Genomic DNA, 24030 nt, shown 5'->3' on the forward strand with positions numbered 1-24030 from the left:
CAAAGGGATTTTCCGTGTGGAAATTTGGGGTGGGAAACCAGAATTCCAAAGGGATTTTTCCGTAGGAATTTGGGATTCCCGGCTGGAATTCCCGGAATTCCCAGACCCCCATTCCCTCTCCCAGTTTTTGCAGGAATCCCTGGAATCTCTCCCGGATAAATCCTGGATTTGTCCCTTGGTGACCGAAACCTCCCGGCAGCTCCGCGCCTCCGACGGATCCCAGCAGGAAAAGGTGGGGAAAAATGGGAAAAATCTGGGAAAAATGGGAAAAATGGGGAAAATCTGGGGAAAATGGGAAAAAATCTGGGAAAAATGGGAAAAATGGCAGTGGGGAAAATCTGGGAATGGGGAAAATGGGGAACAAATGGGAAAAATTGGAAAAATGGGAATGGGGAAAAAAAAGGGAAAAATTTGGGAAAAATCTGGGGATGGGGAAAATCTGGGAATGGGGAAAATCTGGGAAGGGGGGAATGGGGAAAAAATGGGAATGGGAAAAATGGGATTGGGGAAAACCTGGGAATGGGGAAAGCTGGGAATGGGAAAATGGGAATGGGGAAATGGGAATGGGGAAAAATGGGGAAAAACTGGGATTGGGAAATCTGGGAATGGGGAAAATCTGGGAATGGGGAAAATGGGATTGGGGAAAATCTGGGATGGGGGAAAATGTGGGAACGGGGAAAATGGAAATAGGAAAAATGTGGGAATGGGAAAAATGGGAACGGGGAAATCTGGGAATGGAGAAATCTGGGAATGGGGAAAAATGGGGAAAATCTGGGATTGGGAAATCTGGGAATGGGGAAAATCTGGGAATGGGGAAAATGGGATTGGGGAAAATCTGGGAATGGAGAAATCTGGGAATGGGGAAAAATGGGGAAAATCTGGGATTGGGAAATCTGGGGATTGGGGAAAATGGGATTGGGGAAAAATCTGGGATGGGGGAAAATCTGGGAATGGGGAAAATGGGAATAGGAAAAATCGGGGAATGGGGAAAATCGGGGAATGGGGAAATTGGAATGGGAAATCTGGGAATGGGGAAATCTGGGAATGGGGAAGATCTGAGAATGTTCCCTGCTCCATCCTGAGGTTTTCCCAGCTGAAATTCCCAATGTTTCTGTCACCATTCCAGCTGTTCCTGTACCGGGTGCTGGGGCTGTCGCTGGCCCTGTGTCCCCAGGCGGGGTTGGTGCGGGAATCCCTTGGCAATTCTGGCTTTCCCACCCCAAAATCTCTTCGGAATTCCCAATTTTTTCCATCATTCCCGGCTAAAATTCCCAATTTTTAGTTTTGTTCCATTCCAGGTGTTCCTGTACCGGGTGCTGGGCCTGGCCCTGTCCCTGTGTGCCGGTGCGGGAATCCCTTGGCAATTCTGGCTTTCCCGCCCCAAAATCTCTTCGGAATTCCCAATTTTTTCCATCCTTCCTGGCTAAAATTCCCGATTTTTAATTTTGTTCCATTCCAGGTGTTCCTGTACCGGGCGCTGGGGCTGTCGCTGTCGCTGTGTCCCCGGGTGGGGCTGGTGCGGGAATCCCTTGGCAATTCTGGCTTTCCCACCCCAAATCCTTTTGGAATTCTGGTTTTTTCCATCATTCCCGATTTTTGGTTCTGTTCCATTCCAGCTGTTCCTGTACCGGGTGCTGGGGCTGTCGCTGTCCCTGTGTCCGCAGGCGGGGTTGGTGCGGGAATCCCTTGGGAATTCTGGCTTTCCCACCCCAAAATCTCTTCGGAATTCCCAATTTTTTCCATCATTCCCGGCTAAAATTCCCGATTTTTAATTTTGTTCCATTGCAGGTGTTCCTGTACCGGGTGCTGGGCCTGGCCCTGTCCCTGTGTCCGCGGGTGGGGCTGGTGCGGGAATCCCTTGGCAATTCTGGCTTTCCCACCCCAAAATCTCTTCGGAATTCCCAATTTTTTCCATCATTCCCGGCTAAAATTCCCAATTTTTGGTTTTGTTCCATTCCAGCTGTTCCTGTACCGGGTGCTGGGGCTCAGCTCTGGCTCTGTGTCCCCGGTGCGGGAATCCCTTGGCAATTCTGGCTTTCCCACCCCAAATCCTTTGGGAATTCTGGTTTTTTCCATCATTCCCAGCTAAAATTCCCGATTTTAATTTTGTTTCTTTCCAGTTGTTCCTGTACCGGGTGCTGGGGCTGTCGCTGTCCCTGTGTCCCCAGGCGGGGTTGGTGCGGGAATCCCTTGGCAATTCTGGCTTTCCCACCCCAAAATCTCTTCGGAATTCCCAATTTTTTTCATCCTTCCTGGCTAAAATTCCCGATTTTTAATTTTGTTCCATTCCAGCTGTTCCTGTACCGGGTGCTGGGGCTCAGCTCTGGCTCTGTGTCCCCGGTGCGGGAATCCCTTGGCAATTCTGGCTTTCCCACCCCAAAATCTCTTCGGAATTCCCAATTTTTTCCATCCTTCCTGGCTAAAATTCCCGATTTTTGGTTTTGTTCCGTTGCAGGTGTTCCTGTACCGGGTGCTGGGGCTGTCGCTGTCCCTGTGTCCGCGGGCGGGGCCGGTGCGGGAATCCCTTGGGAATTCTGGCTTTCCCACCCCAAATCCTTTTGGAATTCTGGTTTTTTCCATCATTCCCGATTTTTGGTTCTGTTCCATTCCAGCTGTTCCTGTACCAGTGCCTGGGGCTGTCCCTGTGTCTCCGGGCAGGGCCGGTGCGGGAATCCCTTGGCAATTCTGGCTTTCCCGCCCCAAATCCTTTTGGAATTCCCAATTTTTTCCATCCTTCCCGGCTAAAATTCCCGATTTTTGGTTTGGTTCCGTTGCAGGTGTTCCTGTACCGGGTGCTGGGGCTGTCGCTGTCCCTGTGTCCGCGGGTGGGGCTGGTGCGGGAATCCCTTGGGAATTCTGGCTTTCCCACCCCAAATCCTTTGGGAATTCTGTTTTTTTCCATCATTCCCAGCTAAAATTCCCGATTTTAATTTTGTTTCTTTCCAGGTGTTCCTGTACCGGGTGCTGGGGCTGTCGCTGTCGCTGTGTCCCCAGGCGGGGTTGGTGCGGGAATCCCTTGGCAATTCTGGCTTTCCCACCCCAAAATCTCTTCGGAATTCCCAATTTTTTCCATCCTTCCTGGCTAAAATTCCCGATTTTTAATTTTGTTCCATTCCAGCTGTTCCTGTACCGGGTGCTGGGGCTCAGCTCTGGCTCTGTGTCCCCGGTGCGGGAATCCCTTGGCAATTCTGGCTTTCCCGCCCCAAAATCTCTTCGGAATTCCCAATTTTTTCCATCCTTCCTGGCTAAAATTCCCGATTTTTAATTTTGTTCCATTCCAGGTGTTCCTGTACCGGGTGCTGGGCCTGGCCCTGTCCCTGTGTGCCGGTGCAGGAATCCCTTGGCAATTCTGGCTTTCCCACCCCAAAATCTGTTTGGAATTCCCAATTTTTTCCATCCTTCCCGGCTAAAATTCCCGATTTTTGGTTTTGTTCCGTTGCAGGTGTTCCTGTACCGGGCGCTGGGGCTGTCGCTGTCGCTGTGTCCGCGGGCGGGGCCGGTGCGGGAGCAGCTCCAGGAGCTCCTGGACGGCGCCCGGGGACACCACGAGGCCGACAGGGAGGTCAGGAACCCGCGGGGAACCCGGAATTCTGGGAGTGGGGAAAAATGGGGAAAAATGGGGAAAATCGGGGAATGGGGGAAACGGGAACAGGAAATGGGAATGGGGAAAAATGGGGAAAATCTGGGAATGGCAATGGGAAAAATGGGATTGGGGAAAATCTGGGAATGGGGAAAATCTGGCAATGGGAAATGGGAGTGGGGAAATCTGGGAATGGGGGAAATGGGGAAAATCTGGGAATGGGGAAAATCTGGGAATGGGGCAAAATGGGAAGGGGAAATGGGAGTGGGGAAAAATGGGGAAAATCTGGGAATGGGAGTGGGAAAAATGGGATTGGGGAAAATCTGGGAATGGGGAAATCTGGGAACGGCGAAATGGGAATGGGGAAATTTGGGAGTGGGGAAAAATGGGAACAGGAAATGGGAGTGGGGAAATCCGGGAATGGGGGAAAATGGGAACAGGAAATGGGAATGGGGAAATTTGGGAATGGGGAAAACGGGGAAAATCTGGGAATGGGGAAAAATCTGGGATTGGGGAAAATCTGGGAATGGGGAAAACAGGGAATGGGGAAAATCTGGCAATGGGAAATGGGAGTGGGGAAATCTGGGAATGGGGGAAATGGGGAAAATCTGGGAATGGGGAAAATCTGGGAACGGGGCAAAATGGGAAGGGGAAATGGGAGTGGGGAAAAATGGGGAAAATCTGGGAATGGGAGTGGGAAAAATGGGATTGGGGAAAATCTGGGAATGGGGAAATCTGGGAACGGCGAAATGGGAATGGGGAAATGGAAATGGGGAAATTTGGGAATGGGGGAAAAAGGGGAACAGGAAATGGGAATGGGGAAATCTGGGAATGGGGAAAATGGGAAAAATCTGGGAATGGGGAAAATGGGGGAAATCTGGGAATGGGGAAAAATGGGGAAAAATGGGGAAAATCTGGGAACGGAGAAATTTGGGAACGGCGAAATGTGAATGGGGAAATTTGGGAACGGGGAAATCTGGGAATGGGGAAAATCTGGGAATGTGGGAAAATGGGAACGGGAAATGGGAATGGGGAAATTTGGGAATGGGGAAAAATGGGGAAAATCTGGGAATGGGAGTGGGAAAAATGGGATTGGGGAAAATCTGGGAATGGGGAAATGTGGGAACGGGAAATGGGAGTGGGGAAATCTGGGAATGGGGAAATGGGGAAAATCTGGGAATGGGGAAAATGGGGAAAATCTGGGAATGGGGAAATTTGGGAATGGGGAAATGGGAATGGGGGAAAATGGGGAAAATGGGGAAAATCTGGGAATGGGGGAAAACGGGGAAAATCTGGGAATGGGGAAAATCTGGGAACGGGGCAAAATGGGAACAGGAAATGGGAATGGGGAAAAATGGGGAAAATCTGGGAATGGGAGTGGGAAAAGTGGGATTGGGGGAAATCTGGGAATGGGGAAATCTGGGAACGGCGAAATGGGAATGGGGAAATTTGGGAGTGGGGAAAAATGGGAATGGGGAAATGGAAATGGGGAAATCTGGGAATGGGGGAAAATGGGAAAACTCTGGGAATGGGGAAAACGGGGAAAATCTGGGAATGGGGAAAATCTGGGAATGGGGGAAAATGGGAACAGGAAATGGGAATGGGGAAATCTGGGAATGGGGAAATGGGAGTGGGGCAATTTGGGAATGGGGAAAATCTGGGAATGGGGAAATTTGGGAGTGGGGAAAAATGGGAATGGGGAAATGGAAATGGGGGAAAATGGGAACGGGAAATGGGAGTGGGGAAATCTGGGAATGGGGAAATGGGGAAAATCTGGGAATGGAGAAATCTGGGAACGGCGAAATGTGAATGGGGAAATTTGGGAACGGGGAAATCTGGGAATGGGGAAAAATGGGAAAAATCTGGGAATGGGGAAAATGGGGAAAATCTGGGAATGGGGAAATTTGGGAATGGGGAAATGGGAATGGGGGAAAATGGGAAAAATCTGGGAATGGGGAAAACGGGGAAAATCTGGGAATGGGGAAAATCTGGGAACGGGGCAAAATGGGAACAGGAAATGGGAATGGGGAAAAATGGGGAAAATCTGGGAATGGGAGTGGGAAAAGTGGGATTGGGGGAAATCTGGGAATGGGGAAAAATGGGGGAAATCTGGGATTGGGGAAATCTGGGAATGGGGAAAATGGGAATGGGAAAAATCGGGGAATTGGGGAAATTTGGAAATGGGGAAAATGGGAATGGGAAATGGGAGTGGGGAAATCTGGGAATGGGGAAAACGGGGAAAATCTGGGAATGGGGAAAACGGGGAAAATCTGGGAATGGGGAAATCTGGGAATGGGAAATGGGAGTGGGGAAATCTGGGAATGGGGAAAAATCTGGGAATGGGAAAATGGGATTGGGGAAAATCTGGGACTGGGAATTCCCAGAGAAATGCGCAGAAAATCCCGGGGTTTCCGTGCTGGGAAGGGCTGGGAGGCGCTGCATGAATCGGGAATTTCTGCGTATGGGCGGGCAATGGGAATTTTCAAGGGGATGGGGGCAAAAAAAAGGGTGGAATTGCAGGGAAATTGTGGATAAAATCGCAGAATTCCAGGAATTCCCAGATTTTGGGAAGGGGTTTCTGGCTGGGAGGGGGTGGGATGGAATTTCCAGGGAATTCTGGTGGAATTCCTGGGATTTCAGCCAGAGGTGCTCGTGGACAAGGAAAATGGGAATTGGGAGTGTTGGAAAAGATTTTTTCACCTTTTTCCCATCTTTTTTTCCCCAACTTTTTTCGGGTCTTTTTTCCAGATTTTTTCCCTTTTTTTCCAGCTTTTTTCCATTTTTTCCTTATTTTTTCCATTTCCCAGGGGTTTTTTTTTTCACTTTTTTTTTTTTTTCTCAGCTTTTTCCCCGTCTTTTTTCCGGATTGTTTTCCATTTTCCAGCTTTTTCTTCTCCATTCCTTGGAGCATTTTTTTTCCATATTTTTTCCAACTTTTCCAGCTGGGAAAAAAAAGGTGGGAAAAAAGGAAATAAAAGATGGAAAAAAGACGGGAAGAAAGATGGAAAACCAGGAGAAAAGGTGGAAAAAAGATGGGAAAAAAGGTGGAAAAAAGAGAATTCCCTTGACGCAAGCCAAGAGCTGGGGAATAAATCCTGGAAAAACTTTGGGAATTTCGCCGCAGGATTTTATTCCCAAAATTCCTTCCAGGGTCTCTCGCTGTGCTTTGGGATCTGTGCCCGGAAGCACCTGGAGGAAACTTTGGAGAAATTGGAGGAATTTGAGAAATCCGACGCCTTCAGGAAATCCCAGGGCTTGTTCAGCCTCTTCAAGGTGGGAATTTGGGGAGAAAACGGGGAAAAGTTGGGAAAATGGGAAAAATGGGAATTCCCAGCAGCAGCTGAGGGAGCTTTCAATTCATTTCAATTCATTTTCTACTCACTTTCCGTCAATTTTCCAGGAAATTTTTGGGATTTCCTGGGAATTTTCCAAAGAATTTTCTGGGAATTTCCTGGGAATTTTTTTTTGGAAATTTTCTGGGAATTTTTGGGAGTTTTCTGGAAAATGTTTAGGATTTCTGTCCTCCATTTTCTCCCCCCATTTCCCCAGATTTTTCCCCCATTTTCCCCCCTGTTTTTCCCCTCATTCTCCGCTCATTTTCCCTTTTTCTCCCTTTCTTCCCTCCTTCTTCCCCATTTTTCCCCCCAGTTTTCCCCTCCCATTTCGCACAAATTTCCCCCTCCATTTTCCCCAATTTTTCCTCAATTATCCCCCTATTTTTCTCCCATTTCCCCCCATTTTTCTATATTTATCCCCCAATTTTCCCCATATTTTCCCCTCCATTTTTCCCATATTTTTCCCCCATTTCCCGCCATTTTTTCCATATTTACACCCCCAAATTTCCCCATATTTTCCCTACATTTTTCCATATTTTTCCCCCATTTCCCCCCGTTTTTTTCCATATTTACACCCACAAAATTTCCCCATATTTTCCCTCCATTTTCCCCATATTTACCCCCATTTCCCCCATTTTTCTATATTTATACCCCCAAATTTCCCCATATTTTTCCCATATTTTCCCCCATTTCCCCCCATTTTTTCTATATTTACACCCCCAAATTTCCCCATATTTTCCCTACATTTTTCCATATTTTTCCCCCATTTCCCCCCATTTTTTTCCATATTTACACCCACAAAATTTCCCCATATTTTTCCCTCCATATTTCCCATATTTTCCCCCATTTCCCCCCATTTTTCTATATTTATCCCCCCAATTTTCCCCATATTTTCCCTCCATTTTTCCCACATTTTCCCTTATTTCCCCCATTTTTTCTATATTTATCCCCCCAAATTTCCCCATTTTTTCCCCCATTTCCCCCCCATTTTTTTCCATATTTACACCCCCAAATTTCCCCATGTTTTTCCCTACATTTTCCCATATTTTTCCCCCATTTCCCCCATTTTTTCTATATTTATACCCCCAAATTTCCCCATATTTTTCCCATATTTTCCCCCATTTCCCCCCATTTTTTTCCATATTTACACCCACAAAATTTCCCCATATTTTTCCCTCCATATTTCCCATATTTTCCCCCATTTCCCCCCATTTTTCTATATTTATCCCCCCAATTTTCCCCATATTTTCCCTCCATTTTTCCCACATTTTCCCCCATTTCCCCCCATTTTTCTATATTTATCCCCCCAATTTTTCCCATATTTTCCCCCATTTCCCCCATTTTTCTATATTTATCCCCCCAATTTTCCCCATATGTTCCCCCACATTTTTCCCATATTTTTCCCCCATTTCCCCCCATTTTTCTATATTTATCCCCCCAGTTTTCCCCATATTTTCCCTGCATTTTTCCCATATTTTTCCCTTATTTCCCCCATTTTTCTATATTTATCCCCCCAAATTTCCCCATTTTTTCCCCCATTTCCCCCCATTTTTTTCCATATTTATCCCCCAAATTTCCCCATATTTTTCCCATATTTTTCCCCCATTTCCCCCCATTTTTTCTATATTTATCCCCCCCAATTTTCCCAATATTTTCCCTCCATTTTTCCCATATTTTTCCCCCATTTCCCCCCATTTTTTCTATATTTACCCTCCCAAATTTCCCCATATTTTCCCTACATTTTTCCCATATTTTCCCCCATTTCCCCTCCTATTTCCTCTAATTTATCCCCTATATTTCCCCATATTTCCCCATGTTTTTTCCATGTTTTCCCTACATTTTCCCTCCTGTTTTTACCCCTGTGTCCCCCCCCACTTCCCTGCTTTTTGCCTTTATTTTCCCTCCAATTTTTCCCTGGTTTTCCCCTCAATCTCCGCTCATTTTCCCTTTTTCTCCCCTTCTTCCCTCCTTCTTCCCCATTTTTCCCCCCAGTTTTCCCCTCCCATTTCGCACAAATTTCCCCCTCCATTTTCCCCAATTTTTCCTCAATTATCCCCCATTTTTTCCCCCATTTCCCCCCATTTTTTCCACATTTATCCCCCCAAATTTCGCCATATTTTTCCCTACATTTGTCCCATATTTTTCCCCCATTTCCCCCCATTTTTTCCATATTTACACCCACAAAATTTCCCCATATTTTCCCTCCATTTTCCCCATATTTTCCCCCATTTCCCCCATTTTTCTATATTTATCCCCCCAATTTTCCCCATATGTTCCCCCACATTTTTCCCATATTTTTCCCCCATTTTCCCCCATTTTTCTATATTTATCCCCCCCAGTTTTCCCCATATTTTCCCTGCATTTTTCCCATATTTTTCCCTTATTTCCCCCATTTTTTCTATATTTATCCCCCCAAATTTCCCCATTTTTTTCCATATTTATCCCCCAAATTTCCCCATATTTTTCCCTCCATTTTTGCCATATTTTTCCCCCATTTCTCCCCATTTTTCTATATTTATACCCCCAAATTTCCCCATATTTTTCCCATATTTTTCCCCCATTTCCCCCCATTTTTTCTATATTTACCCTCCCAAATTTCCCCATATTTTCCCTACATTTTTCCCATATTTTCCCCCATTTCCCCTCCTATTTCCTCTAATTTATCCCCTATATTTCCCTATATTTCCCCATGTTTTTTCCATGTTTTCCCTACATTTTCCCTCCTGTTTTTACCCCTGTGTCCCCCCCCACTTCCCTGCTTTTTGCCTTTATTTTCCCTCCAATTTTTCCCTATTTTCCCCCAATCCTTACCCCCATTTTCCCTATTTTTCCCTCCATTTCCCCCGTTTTCCCCCATTTTTCTCCCATTTTTCCACATTTCCCTCCTATTTCTCCCCCCCATTTCCCCTCTTTTTTTTCCGTACTTTCCCCCTATTACTCCCAATTTTCCCTGATATTTTCCCCCCAATTTTCCCATATTTTCCCCATATTTTCCCCCCCAATTTTCCCATGTTTTTCCCTTGTTTTCCCCATGTTTCCCCCCCAATTTTCCCATGTTTTTGCCATGTTTTCCCCATATTTTCCCCCCCAATTTTTCCGTGTTTTCCCCATATTTTCCCCCCCAATTTTCCCATGTTTTTCCCATCTTTTCCCCATGTTTTCCCCCCTAATTTTCCCATGTTTTTCCCATGTTTTTCCCATGTTTTCCCCATATTTTCCCCCCCAATTTTCCCGTGTTTTTCCCATGTTTTCCCCGTATTTCCCCCCCCCAATTTTTCCATGTTTTTCCCTTGTTTTCCCCATGTTTTCCCCCCCAATTTTCCCATGTTTTTCCCATGTTTTCCCCATATTTTCCCCCCCAATTTTTCCGTGTTTTCCCCATATTTTCCCCATATTTTCCCCCCCAATTTTCCCATGTTTTTCCCATGTTTTCCCCGTATTTTCCCCCCCAATTTTCCCGTGTTTTCCCCATGTTTTCCCCCCCAATTTTCCCACGTTTTCCCCATATTTTCCCCCCCAATTTTCCCGTGTTTTTCCCATGTTTTTCCCCATATTTTCCCCCCCAATTTTCCCATGTTTTTCCCATGTTTTCCCCGTATTTTCCCCCCCAATTTTCCCATGTTTTTCCCATATTTTCCCCCCCAATTTTTCCATGTTTTCCCTATGTTTTCCCCATATTTCCCCCCCCAATTTTCCCGTGTTTTTCCCATGTTTTCCCCATATTCCCCCCCAATTTTCCCATGTTTTCCCCGTATTTCCCCCCCCCAATTTTCCCATGTTTTTCCCATGTTTTCCCCGTATTTTCCCCCCCAATTTTCCCATGTTTTTCCCATGTTTTCCCCATATTTCCCCCCCAATTTTTCCGTGTTTTCCCCATATTTTCCCCCCCAATTTTCCCATGTTTTTCCCATGTTTTCCCCGTATTTCCCCCCCTCCAATTTTTCCATGTTTTTCCCATGTTTTCCCCATATTTTCCCATGTTTTCCCCATATTTTCATATTTTCCCCCCCCAATTTTTCCATGTTTTTCCCATGTTTTCCCCATATCTTCCCCCCCAATTTCCCATGTTTTTCCCATGTTTTCCCCATATTTTCCCCCCCAATTTTTCCATTTTTTTCCCCACATTTCTCCCCCAATTTTCCATGTTTTTCCCATGTTTTTCCCATGTTTATTCCATGTTTATCCCATATTTCTGTCCCCCCCAGGAGCGCAGTGAGGCCGAGCAGCAGAAGCAGCGGCCGCCCTCGTGTTTCCCCCATTTTCCCAGTTTTTCCCATGGTTTATTCGATGGTTTTCCCATGGTTTATTCCATGTTTTTCCCATGTTTATCCCATGTTTTTCCCATGTTATTCCATGTTTTTTCCCTGTTTCCCCCTAGGAAAGGAGTGAAGCGGAGCAGCAGAAGCAGTGGCCGCCCTGGTGCTCCCCCCATTTTCCCAGTTTTTCCCATGGTTTATTCCATGCTTTTCCCGTGGTTTATTTCAAGTTTTTTCCATGTTTTTCCCCATGTTTTCCCCCCAATTTTCCCATGTTTTTTCCATGTTTTTCCCCATGTTTTCCCCCCAATTTTCCCATGTTTTTTCCATGTTTTTGCCCATGTTTATCCCATGTTTATCCCATGTTTTTCCCCCCCAGGAGCGCAGGGAAGCGGAGCAGGAGAAGCAGCGGCCACCCTCATGCTCCCCCCATTTTCCCATGTTTTTCCCATGGTTTATTCCCAGTTTTTCCCATGGTTTATACCATGTTTATTCCATGTTTTTCCCCATATTTTCCCCCCAACTGTCCCATGTTTTTCCCCATGTTTATCCCATGTTTTTCCATGTTCCCCACCAGGAGAGGAGCGAAGCGGAGCAGGAGAAGCAGCGGCCGCCCTCGTGCTCCCCCCCTTTTCCCATGGTTTTCCCATGTTTTTCCCCATATTTTCTCCCCAATTTTCCCATGTTTTTCCCATGTTTATTCCATGTTTTTCCCATGCTTATTCCATGTTTTTGTCCCCCAAGGAGCGCAGTGAAGCGGAGCAGGAGAAGCCGCCCTCCTGCTGCCCCCATTTTCCCATATTTTCCCCCAATTTTTCCCATATTTTCCCCATATTTTCCCCCCAATTTTCCCCATAGTTCCCCCGCAATTTTTCCATGTTTTTCGCATGTTTGTCCCATGATTTTCCCTATGGTTTTCCCCAGGAGCGCAGCAAAGCGGAGCAGGAGAAGCAGCGGCCGCCCTTGTGCCCCCCCCATTTTCCCATGTTGTTTTTCCCATGGTTTATTCCATGTTTTTCCCGTGGTTTATTCCATGTTTTTCCCATGGTTTATTCCATGTTTTCCCCATGGTTTATTCCATGTTTTCCCCATGTTTATTCCATGTTTTCCCCATGGTTTATCCCATGTTTTTGCCATGTTTTTCTCCCCCAGGAGCGCAGCGATGCGGAGCAGGAGAGGCAGCGCGCCGCCCTCATGCTCCCCCCATTTTCCCATGTTTTTCCCATGGTTTATTCCATGTTTTTCCCATGGTTTATTCCATGTTTTCCCCATGGTTTATTCCATGTTTTCCCCATGTTTATTCCATGTTTCCCCCGTGTTTATCCCATGTTTTTGCCATGTTTTTCCCCCCCAGGAGCGCAGCGATGCGGAGCAGGAGAGGCAGCGCGCGGCCCTCATGCTCCCCCCATTTTCCCATGTTTTTCCCATGGTTTATTCCGTGTTTTTCCCATGTTTTTCCCATGGTTTATTCCATGTTTTCCCCATGTTTATCCCATGTTTTTCCCGTGTTTTTCTCCCCCAGCAGCGCAGCGATGCGGAGCAGGAGAGGCAGCGCGCGGCCCTCATGCTCCCCCCATTTTCCCATGTTTTTCCCATGGTTTATTCCATGTTTTCCCCATGTTTATTCCATGTTTTTGCCATGTTTTTCCCATGTTTCCCCCATGTTTATCCCATGTTTTTGCCATGTTTTTCTCCCCCAGGAGCGCAGCGATGCGGAGCAGGAGAGGCAGCGCGCGGCCCTCATGCTCCCCCCATTTTCCCATGTTTTTCCCATGGTTTATTCCATGTTTTTCCCATGGTTTATTCCATGTTTTCCCCATGTTTTATTCCATGTTTTCCCCATGTTTATTCCATGTTTCCTCCATGTTTATCCCATGTTTTTCCCATGTTTTTCTCCCCAGGAGCGCAGCGATGCGGAGCAGGAGAGGCAGCGCGCGGCCCTCATGCTCCCCCCATTTTCCCATGTTTTTCCCATGGTTTATTCCGTGTTTTTCCCATGGTTTATTCCATGTTTTCCCCATGTTTTATTCCATGTTTTCCCCATGTTTATTCCATGTTTCCTCCATGTTTATCCCATGTTTTTCCCATGTTTTTCTCCCCCAGGAGCGCAGTGATGCGGAGCAGGAGAGGCAGCGCGCGGCCCTCATGCTGCCCCCATTTTCCCATGTTTTTCCCATGGTTTATTCCGTGTTTTTCCCATGTTTTTCCCATGGTTTATTCCATGTTTTCCCCATGTTTATCCGATGTTTTTCCCGTGTTTTTCTCCCCCAGGAGTGCAGCGATGCAGAGCAGGAGAGGCAGCGCGCGGCCCTCATGCTGCCCCCATTTTCCCATGTTTTTCCCATGGTTTATTCCATGTTTTTCCCATGGTTTATTCCATGTTTTCCCCATGTTTATTCCATGTTTTTGCCATGTTTTTCCCATGTTTCCCCCATGTTTATCCGATGTTTTTCCCGTGTTTTTCTCCCCCAGGAGCGCAGCGATGCAGAGCAGGAGAGGCAGCGCGCGGCCCTCATGCTCCCCCCATTTTCCCATGTTTTTCCCATGGTTTATTCCATGTTTTCCCCATGTTTATTCCATGTTTTTGCCATGTTTTTCCCATGTTTCCCCCATGTTTATCCCATGTTTTTGCCATGTTTTTCTCCCCCAGGAGCGCAGCGATGCGGAGCAGGAGAGGCAGCGCGCGGCCCTCATGCTGCCCCCATTTTCCCATGTTTTTCCCATGGTTTATTCCGTGTTTATCCCATGTTTTTGCCATGTTTTGCCCCCAGGAGCGCAGCGATGCGGAGCAGGAGAGGCAGCGCGCGGCCCTGCTGCTCTGTTACGGCCGCGTGGCGGCGGCGGCGCCCCCGGAGCTGCTGCGCTCGCGCCTGGCGCCGCAGCTGCTGCCCCGGCTCCTGCAGCACGCCAGAACCAAGGTCAGAATTCCGGGGATTTTATCGGAAATTCATGGGGATTCATCGGGAATTTATTGTGAATGTAATGGGAATTTATTGAGAATTTACTGAGAATTTATTGAGAATTTACTGAGAATTTATTGAGAATTTTCGGGAATTTTTTGGAATTTTTTTGGAATTTTTTTGGAATTTTTTTGGAATTTTTTTGGAATTTTTTTCTTACTTTTCTGAGAATTGTTGGTGGAATTTTTGGAGATTTTTTGGGGATTTTTTCAAATTTTTGGGGGAATTTTCTGGGAATTTGTAAATCAATTTTTATTGAGTTTTTAATGACCGGCGGCGCCCCCGGAGCTGCTGCCCCGGCTCCTGCAGCACGCCAAAACCAAGGTCAGAATTCCGGGGATTTTATCGGAAATTCATGCGGATTCATCGGGAATTTATTGTGAATTTAATGGGAATTTATTGGGAATTTACTGAGGATTTATTGAGAATTTTCGGGGATTTTTGGGGATTTTTTTTGAATTTTTTTGGAATTTTTTTCTTACTTTTCTGAGAATTGTTGGTGGAATTTTTGGAGATTTTTTTTGGCATTTTTTCAAATTTTTGGGGGAATTTGGAGGGAATTTTTAAATCAATTTTTATTGAATTTTTAATGACCGGCGGGGATTCATCAGGAATTTATCACAAATTTATTAAAAATGTATTGTGAATTTACTGGGAATTTCTTGAGAATTTTCGGGGATTTTTGGGGATTTTTTTGGAATTTTTTTTTTTTTTTTCTGATTTTCTGGTAATTTTGGAGGGAGTGTTTGGGGATTTACTGGGAATTTCAAGGAATTTTTGGAGATTTTTAAAAAATTTTCTGGGAATTTTACAAGAATTTTCTGGGAATTTTCGGGGAAGTTTCTGATCATTTTCTGGAAATTTTTGGGGAATTTTAGGAGAATTTTCAGGGAGTTTTACAGGCAGTTTCCAAACATTTTCTGGGAGTTTTTTGGGAATTTTGGGGGGATCTTTTAGGGATTTTTTTCAAATTTTTTGGGACATTTTTAATCAATTTTTATTGAATTTTCAATGAGCAGTCCCAGAGCTGCTGCAGCAACTCCTGCAGCACCGGCACGCCGAGGTCAGAAATGAGAATTTATTGGGGATTTATTGGAGATTTTTGGGGGATTTTTTTTTTTAATTTATTTTGGGGATTTTTTTGACATTTTTTTGGAATTTTTTTCTTACTTTTCTGAGAATTGTTGGTGGAATTTTTGGGGATTTTTTGGGATTTTTTTTTTTTTTAATTTTGGGGGATTTGGGGGGAAATTTTTGAGGGGGTTTTCCTGAATTTTTTGGATTTTTAAAAATTTTTTTTTAATTTTCTGAGATTTTTTGGAGGATTTTTTGGGGAACTTCTGGGAATATGAAAGGAATTTTTGGGGGAATTTTGGGAGCATCTTCCAAGAATTTTCTGAGAATTTTCAGGAATTTTCTCAAAATTTTACAAGTATTTTCTGGAAATTTTACAGGAAGTCTCCAAACTTTTTCTGACAGTTTTTCGGGAATTTTTTTTTTGGAATTTACAGAGAATTTAATGGGATTTTTTTTCTGAAAATTTGAGGGAATTTTGGAAAAAAGTGTAATTGAATTTTCAATGAGCGGCGGCGGCACCTGGAGGAACTGGTCAGCACTGGGAAATTTATTGGGAATTTATTAGGAATTTTATGGGAACTTAGAGGGAATTTTTTTTTAATTTTTGGAGAATTTTTTTAAAGTTTCTGTGAATTCCCTGTGAATTTTCAGAGAATTTTCCAGGAATTCTGCGTTGGAATTTCCCGGGAATTTTTTTTGCACTTTCCAGGAATTTTCTGGGAATTTTTCATGAAATTTTTTTTTTAATTTTCCAACAATTTCCTGGGAATTTCATGGGAAATTCTTGAGAATTTTCCAGGATTTCCTGGGATTTTTTTTTTTTTTTAAAAGGTCATTCCAGGGGTTTTGAAAGTTTTGGGATTGGGTTTTTCCCCTTGGAATTTCATTTTTTCCCAATGGAATTTCATATTTTCCAATGGAATTCCATTTTTTCCTGCTGGAATTGGTTTTTTCCGGGGGAATTCTGTTTTTTTTCCAAGGGAGTTTTGCTTTTCCCACTGGAATTGCAATTTTTCCAATGGGGTTTTGGCTTTTCCCGGTTGGAATTTCATTTTTCATGCCGGAATTTTGTTTTTCCCAGTGGAATTTGGGATTTTCCTGATGGGAATTTTGTTTTTTCCACTCGTTCAGGTTCTGGGAATAAAAGTAGAGACCAAGGTAGGGAATTTTGGGATTGGCCTTGGAATTTTTTCTCTTTCTGCTTTTTCTTCTCATTCCGGGCTGGAAGCGCTTCCTGAGAAAAATCCGGAATTCTGGGAAAATTCCCAGGAAAATTCCTGGGAAAAGGGAGGGGAAAAGGCTTTTCTTGGCCCAGGGGGCTGGAAATTCCAGCCCAGAATTCCATGAGCCCAAAACTCCATTCATTCCCCAACCCTAAAATTCAGTAATTCCATTTTTCTGGAATTCTGCAATTCCATAAATTTAATAAATTCCATGATCCCAGAATTCCACAATTCCAGAAATTCCACAATCCTGTAATTCCATAATTCCACAACTCCATTGTTTTGTAGTTCCGTGGTCTAAGAATTCCGTAAATTCCATGATGCCAGAATTCAGTAACTCCAGAATTCCAAAATTCAACATTTCCCTGAATGTGTAATTCCACAATTCCAGCATTCCATGAATTCCAAAAATTTCACAATTCCGTGATCGCAGAATTCCATGAATTCCGCAATTCCCTGAATTCCATCCTTCCACAAATTCCACATTTCCCAAATTCAGTAAGTCCCTGATTCTGGAATTCCACGATCCCAGAATTCCGTGAATTCCATAAATTCCACTATCCCAAAATCCAGTTATTTCCTGATTCTGGAATTCCGGAATGCCCAGAGTTCCATAAATTCCACAATTCCATTATACCAGAATTCCACCAATCTGGAATTCCGCAATCCCAGAATTCCACGATCTCAGAATTCCATGAATTCCATCAATTCCACGATTCCCAGAATTCCACGAACTCCACAATCACCAAATGGAATAATTCCCTGTTTCTGGAATTCCATGGTGCCATGAATCTGGGATTCCAGAATTCCATACATTCCACGACAGCAGAATTCCGTAATTGTGGATTTCCATGAATTCCACGATTCCACAGTTCTAGAATTCCAAATTCCCGTTGTTCTGGAATTCCAAAATTCCATAAATCCCACGAGCCCACAATTCCATCGTTCCACCCTTCTGAAATTCTGCAATTTCTTAATTCCACGATCCCAGAATTCCATAAATCCCATGATGCCATGATTCAGTAATTAATTCCCTGCTTCTGGAATTCAGTGATTTCAAAATTCCATCAATTCCATCAATTCCATGCTCTCAGAATTCCATGGATTCCATAAATTCCATGATCCCGCCATTCAGTAATTCCCTGATTCTGGAATTCCATGATCCCAGAATTCCATCAGTCTAGAATTTCACAATTCCATAAATTCCATTATCCCAGAATTCCACCAATCTGGAATGCCGCAATCCCAGAATTCCGTTAATTCCATCAATTCCATGATTCCCAGAATTCCACGAATTCCACAATCACCAAATGGAATAATTCCCTGTTTCTGGAATTCCATGGTGCCATGAATCTGGGATTCCAGAATTCCATACATTCCACGACAGCCGAATTCCGTAATTGTGGATTTCCATGAATTCCACAATTCCACAGTTCTAGAATTCCAAATTCCCGTTGTTCTGGAATTCCAAAATTCCATAAATCCCACGAGCCCACAATTCCATCGTTCCACCCTTCTGAAATTCTGCAATTTCTTAATTCCACGATCCCAGAATTCCATAAATCCCATGATGCCATGATTCAGTAATTAATTCCCTGCTTCTGGAATTCAGTGATTTCAAAATTCCATCAATTCCATCAATTCCATGCTCTCAGAATTCCATGGATTCCATAAATTCCATGATCCCGCCATTCAGTAATTCCCTGATTCTGGAATTCCACGATCCCAGAATTCCATCAGTCTAGAATTTCACAATTCCATAAATTCCATTAGCCCAGAATTCCACCAATCTGGAATGCCACAATCCCAGAATTCCGTTAATTCCATCAATTCCATGAATTCCGTCCATTCCATGATCCTGCCATTCAGTAATTCCCTGATTCTGGAATTCCACGATCCCAGAATTCCATCAGTCTAGAATTTCACAATTCCATAAATTCCATTAGCCCAGAATTCCACCAATCTGGAATGCCGCAATCCCAGAATTCCGTGAATTCCATCAATTCCATGAATTCCATCAATTCCATGATCCCGCCATTCAATAATTCCCTGATTCTGGAATTCCACGATCCCAGAATTCCATCAGTCTAGAATTTCACAATTCCATAAATTCCATTATCCCAGAATTCCACCAGTCTGGAATGCCACAATCTCAGAATTCCGTGAATTCCATCAATTCCACGATTCCCAGAATTCCATGAATTCCACAATCACCAAATGTAATAATTCCCTGATTCTGGAATTCCATGATCCCAGAATTCCATCAATCTGGAATGCCACAATCCCAGAATTCTGTGAATTCCATCAATTCCATGATTCCCAGAATTCCATGAATTCCATCAATTCCATGATTCCGCCATTCAATAATTCCCTGGTTCTGGAATTCCACGATCCCAGAATTCCATAATTTCATTGTTCTGGAATTCCATACTCCCATAATACCATAAGTTCCATAAACTCCGTAAATTCCGTGAATTCCGTGAATTCCATGAATTCCACAGTTCCGTGAATTCTGTAAATTCCACAATCCCAAAATTCAATAATTCCCTGATTCTGGAATTCCACGATCCCAGAATTCCACCAATCTGGAATTTCACAATCTCAGAATTCCATGAATTCCATAAATTCCATGATCTCAGAATTCCGTGAATTCCATCAATTCCATGATCCCACGATTCAATAATTCCCTGATTCTGGAATTCCACGATCCCAGTATTCCATCAACTCCAGAAATTCCATAATTCCCTGATTCTGGAATTGCATGAATTCCACAATTCCACCAATTCCACAATCCCAGCATTAAATAATTCTGGAATTCGGGAATTCCGCAATCCCAGACTTCCACAAATTTGACCATTCCGTGATCCCGGAATTCCACAATTCCCGAAATTCCGTGACCTTGCACCTCCATAATTCCGTGATTCCGGCATCCCACCATTCCATAATTCCAGAGATTCCATGATCCCATCATTGAACAATTCCACTATTCCAAAATTGGGTAATTCCGAGATTTGGATTGGGGCATTCCAGAATTTTCCGTGGGATTTTCCCCTCTGGAATTCCCTCCTTGGGCTCCGCTAACGCCTCTCTCTCGCTGCCACTAACGGCTTCCGCAACAATTCCCAGATTTTTTGGGAATTCCTGGATTGTTTTTCGGGAATTCCCGGGTTTTCCTGGAATTCCTGGATTTTTTGGGGGGGGGAATTCCCGGATTTTACTGGAAATTCCTGGATTTTTCTGGAAATTCCTGGATTTTTCTGGAATTTTCAGGTTTTGCTGGGACTCTGGGATTTTTCTTGAATTTTATTTTATTTTATTTTATTTTATTTTATTTTATTTTATTTTATTTTAATTCTCTTCCAGTGTATTTTTAGGGTTGATCCCGGTTTCCGGGATGATTCCAATCCAAATAATCCCAATCCCAGTGATCCCAAACCAAATAATCCCAATAATCCCAGTGCTCCCAGTGATCCCAATGATCCAATAATCCAAATTATTGCAATCCAATAATCCCAATCCAAATAATCAAATCATCCCACCAATGAAATAATCCCAATCCCAGTGATCCCAGTCCCAATAATCCAAATAATTAATCCCAGTCCCAATGATCTCAGTTTAAATAATCCCACTCCAAATTTTCCCAATGATCCCAATCCAAAAAATCCAAATAATCCCAATAATCCCAATAATCCCAATATTCCCAATACCAGTGACCCCAATCCCAATAATCCAAATAATCCCAGTCCCAATAATCTCAGTTTAAATAATCCCACTCCAAATGTTCCCAATGACCCCAATCCAAATAATCCAAATAATCCCAATAATCCAAATAATCCCAATCCAAATAATCCCAATCCCAATAATCCAAATAATCCCAGTCCCAATAATCTCGGTTTAAATAATCCCACTCCAAATGTTCCCAATGATCCCAATCCAAATAATCCCAATAATCCAAATAATCCAAATAATCCCAATCCCAATAATCCAAATCATCCCAGTCCCAACAATCTCGGTTTAAATAATCCCACTCCAAATGTTCCAAATGATCCCAATCCAAATAATCCCAATAATCCAAATAATCCCAATCCCAATAATCCAAATCATCCCAGTCCCAATAATCTCGGTTTAAATAATCCCACTCCAAATGTTCCCAATGATCCCAATCCAAATAATCCAAATAATCCCAACAATCCAAATAATCCAAATAATCCCAATAATCCAAATAATCCCAATAATCCAAATAATCCAAATAATCCCAACAATCCAAATAATCCCAATCCCAGTGATCCCAATCCCAATAATCCAAATAATCCCAGTCCCAATAATCTCAGTTTAAACAATCCCACTCCAAATGTTCCCAATGATCCCAATCCAAATACTCCAAATAATCCAAATAATCCAAATAATCCCAATCCAAATAATCCCAATCCCAATAATCCAAATCATCCCAGTCCCAATAATCTCGGTTTAAATAATCCCACTCCAAATGTTCCCAATGATCCCAATCCAAATAATCCCAATAATCCAAATAATCCAAATAATCCCAATCCCAATAATCCAAATCATCCCAGTCCCAACAATCTCGGTTTAAATAATCCCACTCCAAATGTTCCAAATGATCCCAATCCAAATAATCCAAATAATCCCAACAATCCAAATAATCCCAACAATCCAAATAATCCAAATAATCCAAATAATCCCAACAATCCAAATAATCCCAATCCCAGTGATCCCAATCCCAGTAATCCAAATAGTCCCAGTCCCAATAATCTCAGTTTAAATAATCCCACTCCAAATGTTCCCAATGATCCCAATCCAAATAATCCAAATAATCCCAATAATCCCAATATTCCCAATATTCCCAATCCCAGTGACCCCAATCCCAATAATCCAAATAATCCCAGTCCCAATAATCTCGGTTTAAATAATCCCACTCCAAATGTTCCCAATGATCCCAATCCAAATAATCCCAATAATCCAAATAATCCCAATAATCCAAATAATCCAAATAATCCAAATAATCCAAATAATCCCAATCCCAATAATCCAAATCATCCCAATCCCAATAATCCAAATCATCCCAGTCCCAATAATCTGAATAATCCAAGTCCAAATAATCCAAATCAAAATAATCAAAATAATGCCAGTCCCAATAATCCCAATCCCAATGATTATAAAGTCCCAATAATCTCAATTCAAATAATCCAGATCCCAATGATCCCAATCTCAATAATCCAAATGATCCCAATCTCAATAATCCCAATCCAAATGACCCCAATCCCAGTGATCCCAATAATCCAAAAAAACCCAACAATCTAAATAATCCAAATCCCAGTGATCCCAATCCAAATAATCAAAAAAATCCCAGTCCCAATAATCCCAGTCCAAAAAAATCCCAATACAAATAATCCCAACAATCCAAATAATCCAAATCCCAGTGATCCCAATCCCAATAATCCCAATCCCAATCGCTGTCTTCCCAATCCAAATAATCCAAATAATTCCAGTCCCAATAATCCCAGTCCAAATAATCACAATTCCAATGATCCTAATCAAAATAATCCAAATAATCCCAGTTCCAATAATCTCAGTTTAAATAATCCTAATCCATGTGATCCAAATCCCAGTGATCCTTATCCAAATAATCCAAATAATCCAAGCAATCCAAATAATTCAAATCCCAGTGATCCCAATCCAAATAATCCCAGTGATCCTCATAATCCAAATAATCCCAGTGATCCTAATAATCCTAATAATCCCAGTCCAAATAATCCCAGTCCAGATAATCCCAATGCTAATGATCCCAATCACAATGACACTAATCCAAATAATCCCAGTGTTTGAGCTAATCCTGACCCAAATGATCCCAGTTCCAGTCTGGTCCCAATCCCAGTTCCAGTCTGGTCCCAATCCCAGTTCCAGTTCCAGTCTGGTCCCAATCCCAGTTCCAGTCTGGTCCCAATCCCAGTTCCAGTTCCAGTCTGGTCCCAATCCCAGTTCCAGTCTGACCCCAATCCCAGTTCCAGTCTGGTCCCAATCCCAGTTCTGGGCTGATCCCAGTCCCAGTTCCAGTCTGGTCCCAATCCCAGTTCCAGTTCCGGGCTGATCCCAATCCCAGTTCCAGTCTGGTCCCAATCCCAGTTCCAGGCTGATCCCAATCCCAGTTCCAGTCTGATCCCAATCCCAGTTCCAGGCTGATCCCAATGCCAGTTCCAGTTCCAGTCTGGTCCCAATCCCAGTTCCAGTCTGATCCCAGTTCCAGTTCCAGTCTGATCCCAATCCCAGTTCCAGTCTGATCCCAATCCCAGTTCCAGTCTGGTCCCAATCCCAGTTCCAGTTCCAGTCTGGTCCCAATCCCAGTTCCAGTTCCGGGCTGATCCCAATCCCAGTTCCAGTCTGGTCCCAATCCCAATCCCAGTTCCAGTCTGGTCCCAATCCCAGTTCCAGTTCCGGGCTGATCCCAATCCCAGTTCCAGTCTGGTCCCAATCCCAGTTCCAGGCTGATCCCAATCCCAGTTCCAGGCTGATCCCAATCCCAGTTCCAGTCTGGTCCCAATCCCAGTTCCAGTCTGATCCCAATCCCAGTTCCAGTTCCAGTCTGGTCCCAATCCCAGTTCCAGTCTGATCCCAGTCCCAGTTCCAGTCTGATCCCAATCCCAGTTCTGGGCTGATCCCAGTCCCAGTTCCAGTCTGGTCCCAATCCCAGTTCCGGGCTGATCCCAGTCCTGGTTCCAGTCCGATCCTGGTCCCAGTTCTGGGCTGATCCCAATCCCGATTCTGGGCTGATTCCAATCCTAGTTTTAGGCTGATCCCAATCCCAGTTCAGGGCTGATCCCACTGATCCCGATCCCAGTTTCTGGGCTGATCCCGGTTCTGGACTGATCCCAATCCCTGTTCCCAGCCAATCCCTAGTCCAGTTTCTGGGCTGATCCTGCTGATCCCAGTCCCAGTTCTGGGCCGATCCCGGTTCTGGGCCAATCCCAGTCCCAGTTCCAAGTTGATCTCACTCATCCCAATCCCAGTTCCGGGCTGATCCCGATCCCAGTTCTGGGCTGATCCCTCTCATCCTAATCCAGGTTCCAGGCTGATCCCAGTTCTGGGCTGATCCCAATCCTGATTCCAGGCTGATCCCAATCCCGGTTCCGGGCTCATCCCACTGATCCCAATCCCAGTTCCAGACTGATCCCAGTTCTGGCTGATCCCAATCCTGATTCCAGGCTGATCCCGGTTCTGGGCCAGTCCCAATCCTGGTTCCGGGCTGATCCCACTGATCCTGATCCCAGTTCCAGGCTGATCCCAGTTCTGGCTGATCCCAGTCCCAGTTCCAGGCTGAGCCCGGTTCTGGGCCAATCCCAATCTGAGTTCCAGGCTGATCTCAATCCCAGTTCTGGGCTGATCCCGATCCTGGTTCTGGGCTGATCCCGCTGATTCCGATCCCGGTTCTGGGCTGATCCCGGTTCCAGGCTGATCCCGGTTCCAGGCTGATCCCGGTTCCAGGCTGATCCCGATCCTGGTTCTGGGCTGATCCCACTGATCCCGATCCCGGTTCTGGGCCGATCCCGGTTCTGGGCTGATCCCGGTTCTGGGCCGATCCCGGTT

At 44.3% G+C, this 24030-nt stretch overlaps 1 protein-coding gene across 1 annotated transcript in view; it reads left to right on the forward strand.

The window, feature by feature from the left end:
* Nucleotides 1–127: 127 nt before the first annotated feature.
* LOC131562298 (maestro heat-like repeat-containing protein family member 1) overlaps nucleotides 128–24030 on the forward strand; it is a gene marked incomplete at its 5' end in the record, with an annotated part of 95633 nt that continues 71730 nt past the window's right edge. Inside the window, 5 exon segments of the mRNA XM_058811953.1 lie at nucleotides 128–232; nucleotides 3443–3562; nucleotides 6731–6853; nucleotides 13943–14089; nucleotides 16340–16366. Of these exon segments, the coding sequence (XP_058667936.1) occupies nucleotides 128–232; nucleotides 3443–3562; nucleotides 6731–6853; nucleotides 13943–14089; nucleotides 16340–16366 (522 nt within the window).

Source organism: Ammospiza caudacuta, chromosome 1, assembly GCF_027887145.1.
Source record: "Ammospiza caudacuta isolate bAmmCau1 chromosome 1, bAmmCau1.pri, whole genome shotgun sequence".
NCBI classification, from domain to species: domain Eukaryota; kingdom Metazoa; phylum Chordata; class Aves; order Passeriformes; family Passerellidae; genus Ammospiza; species Ammospiza caudacuta.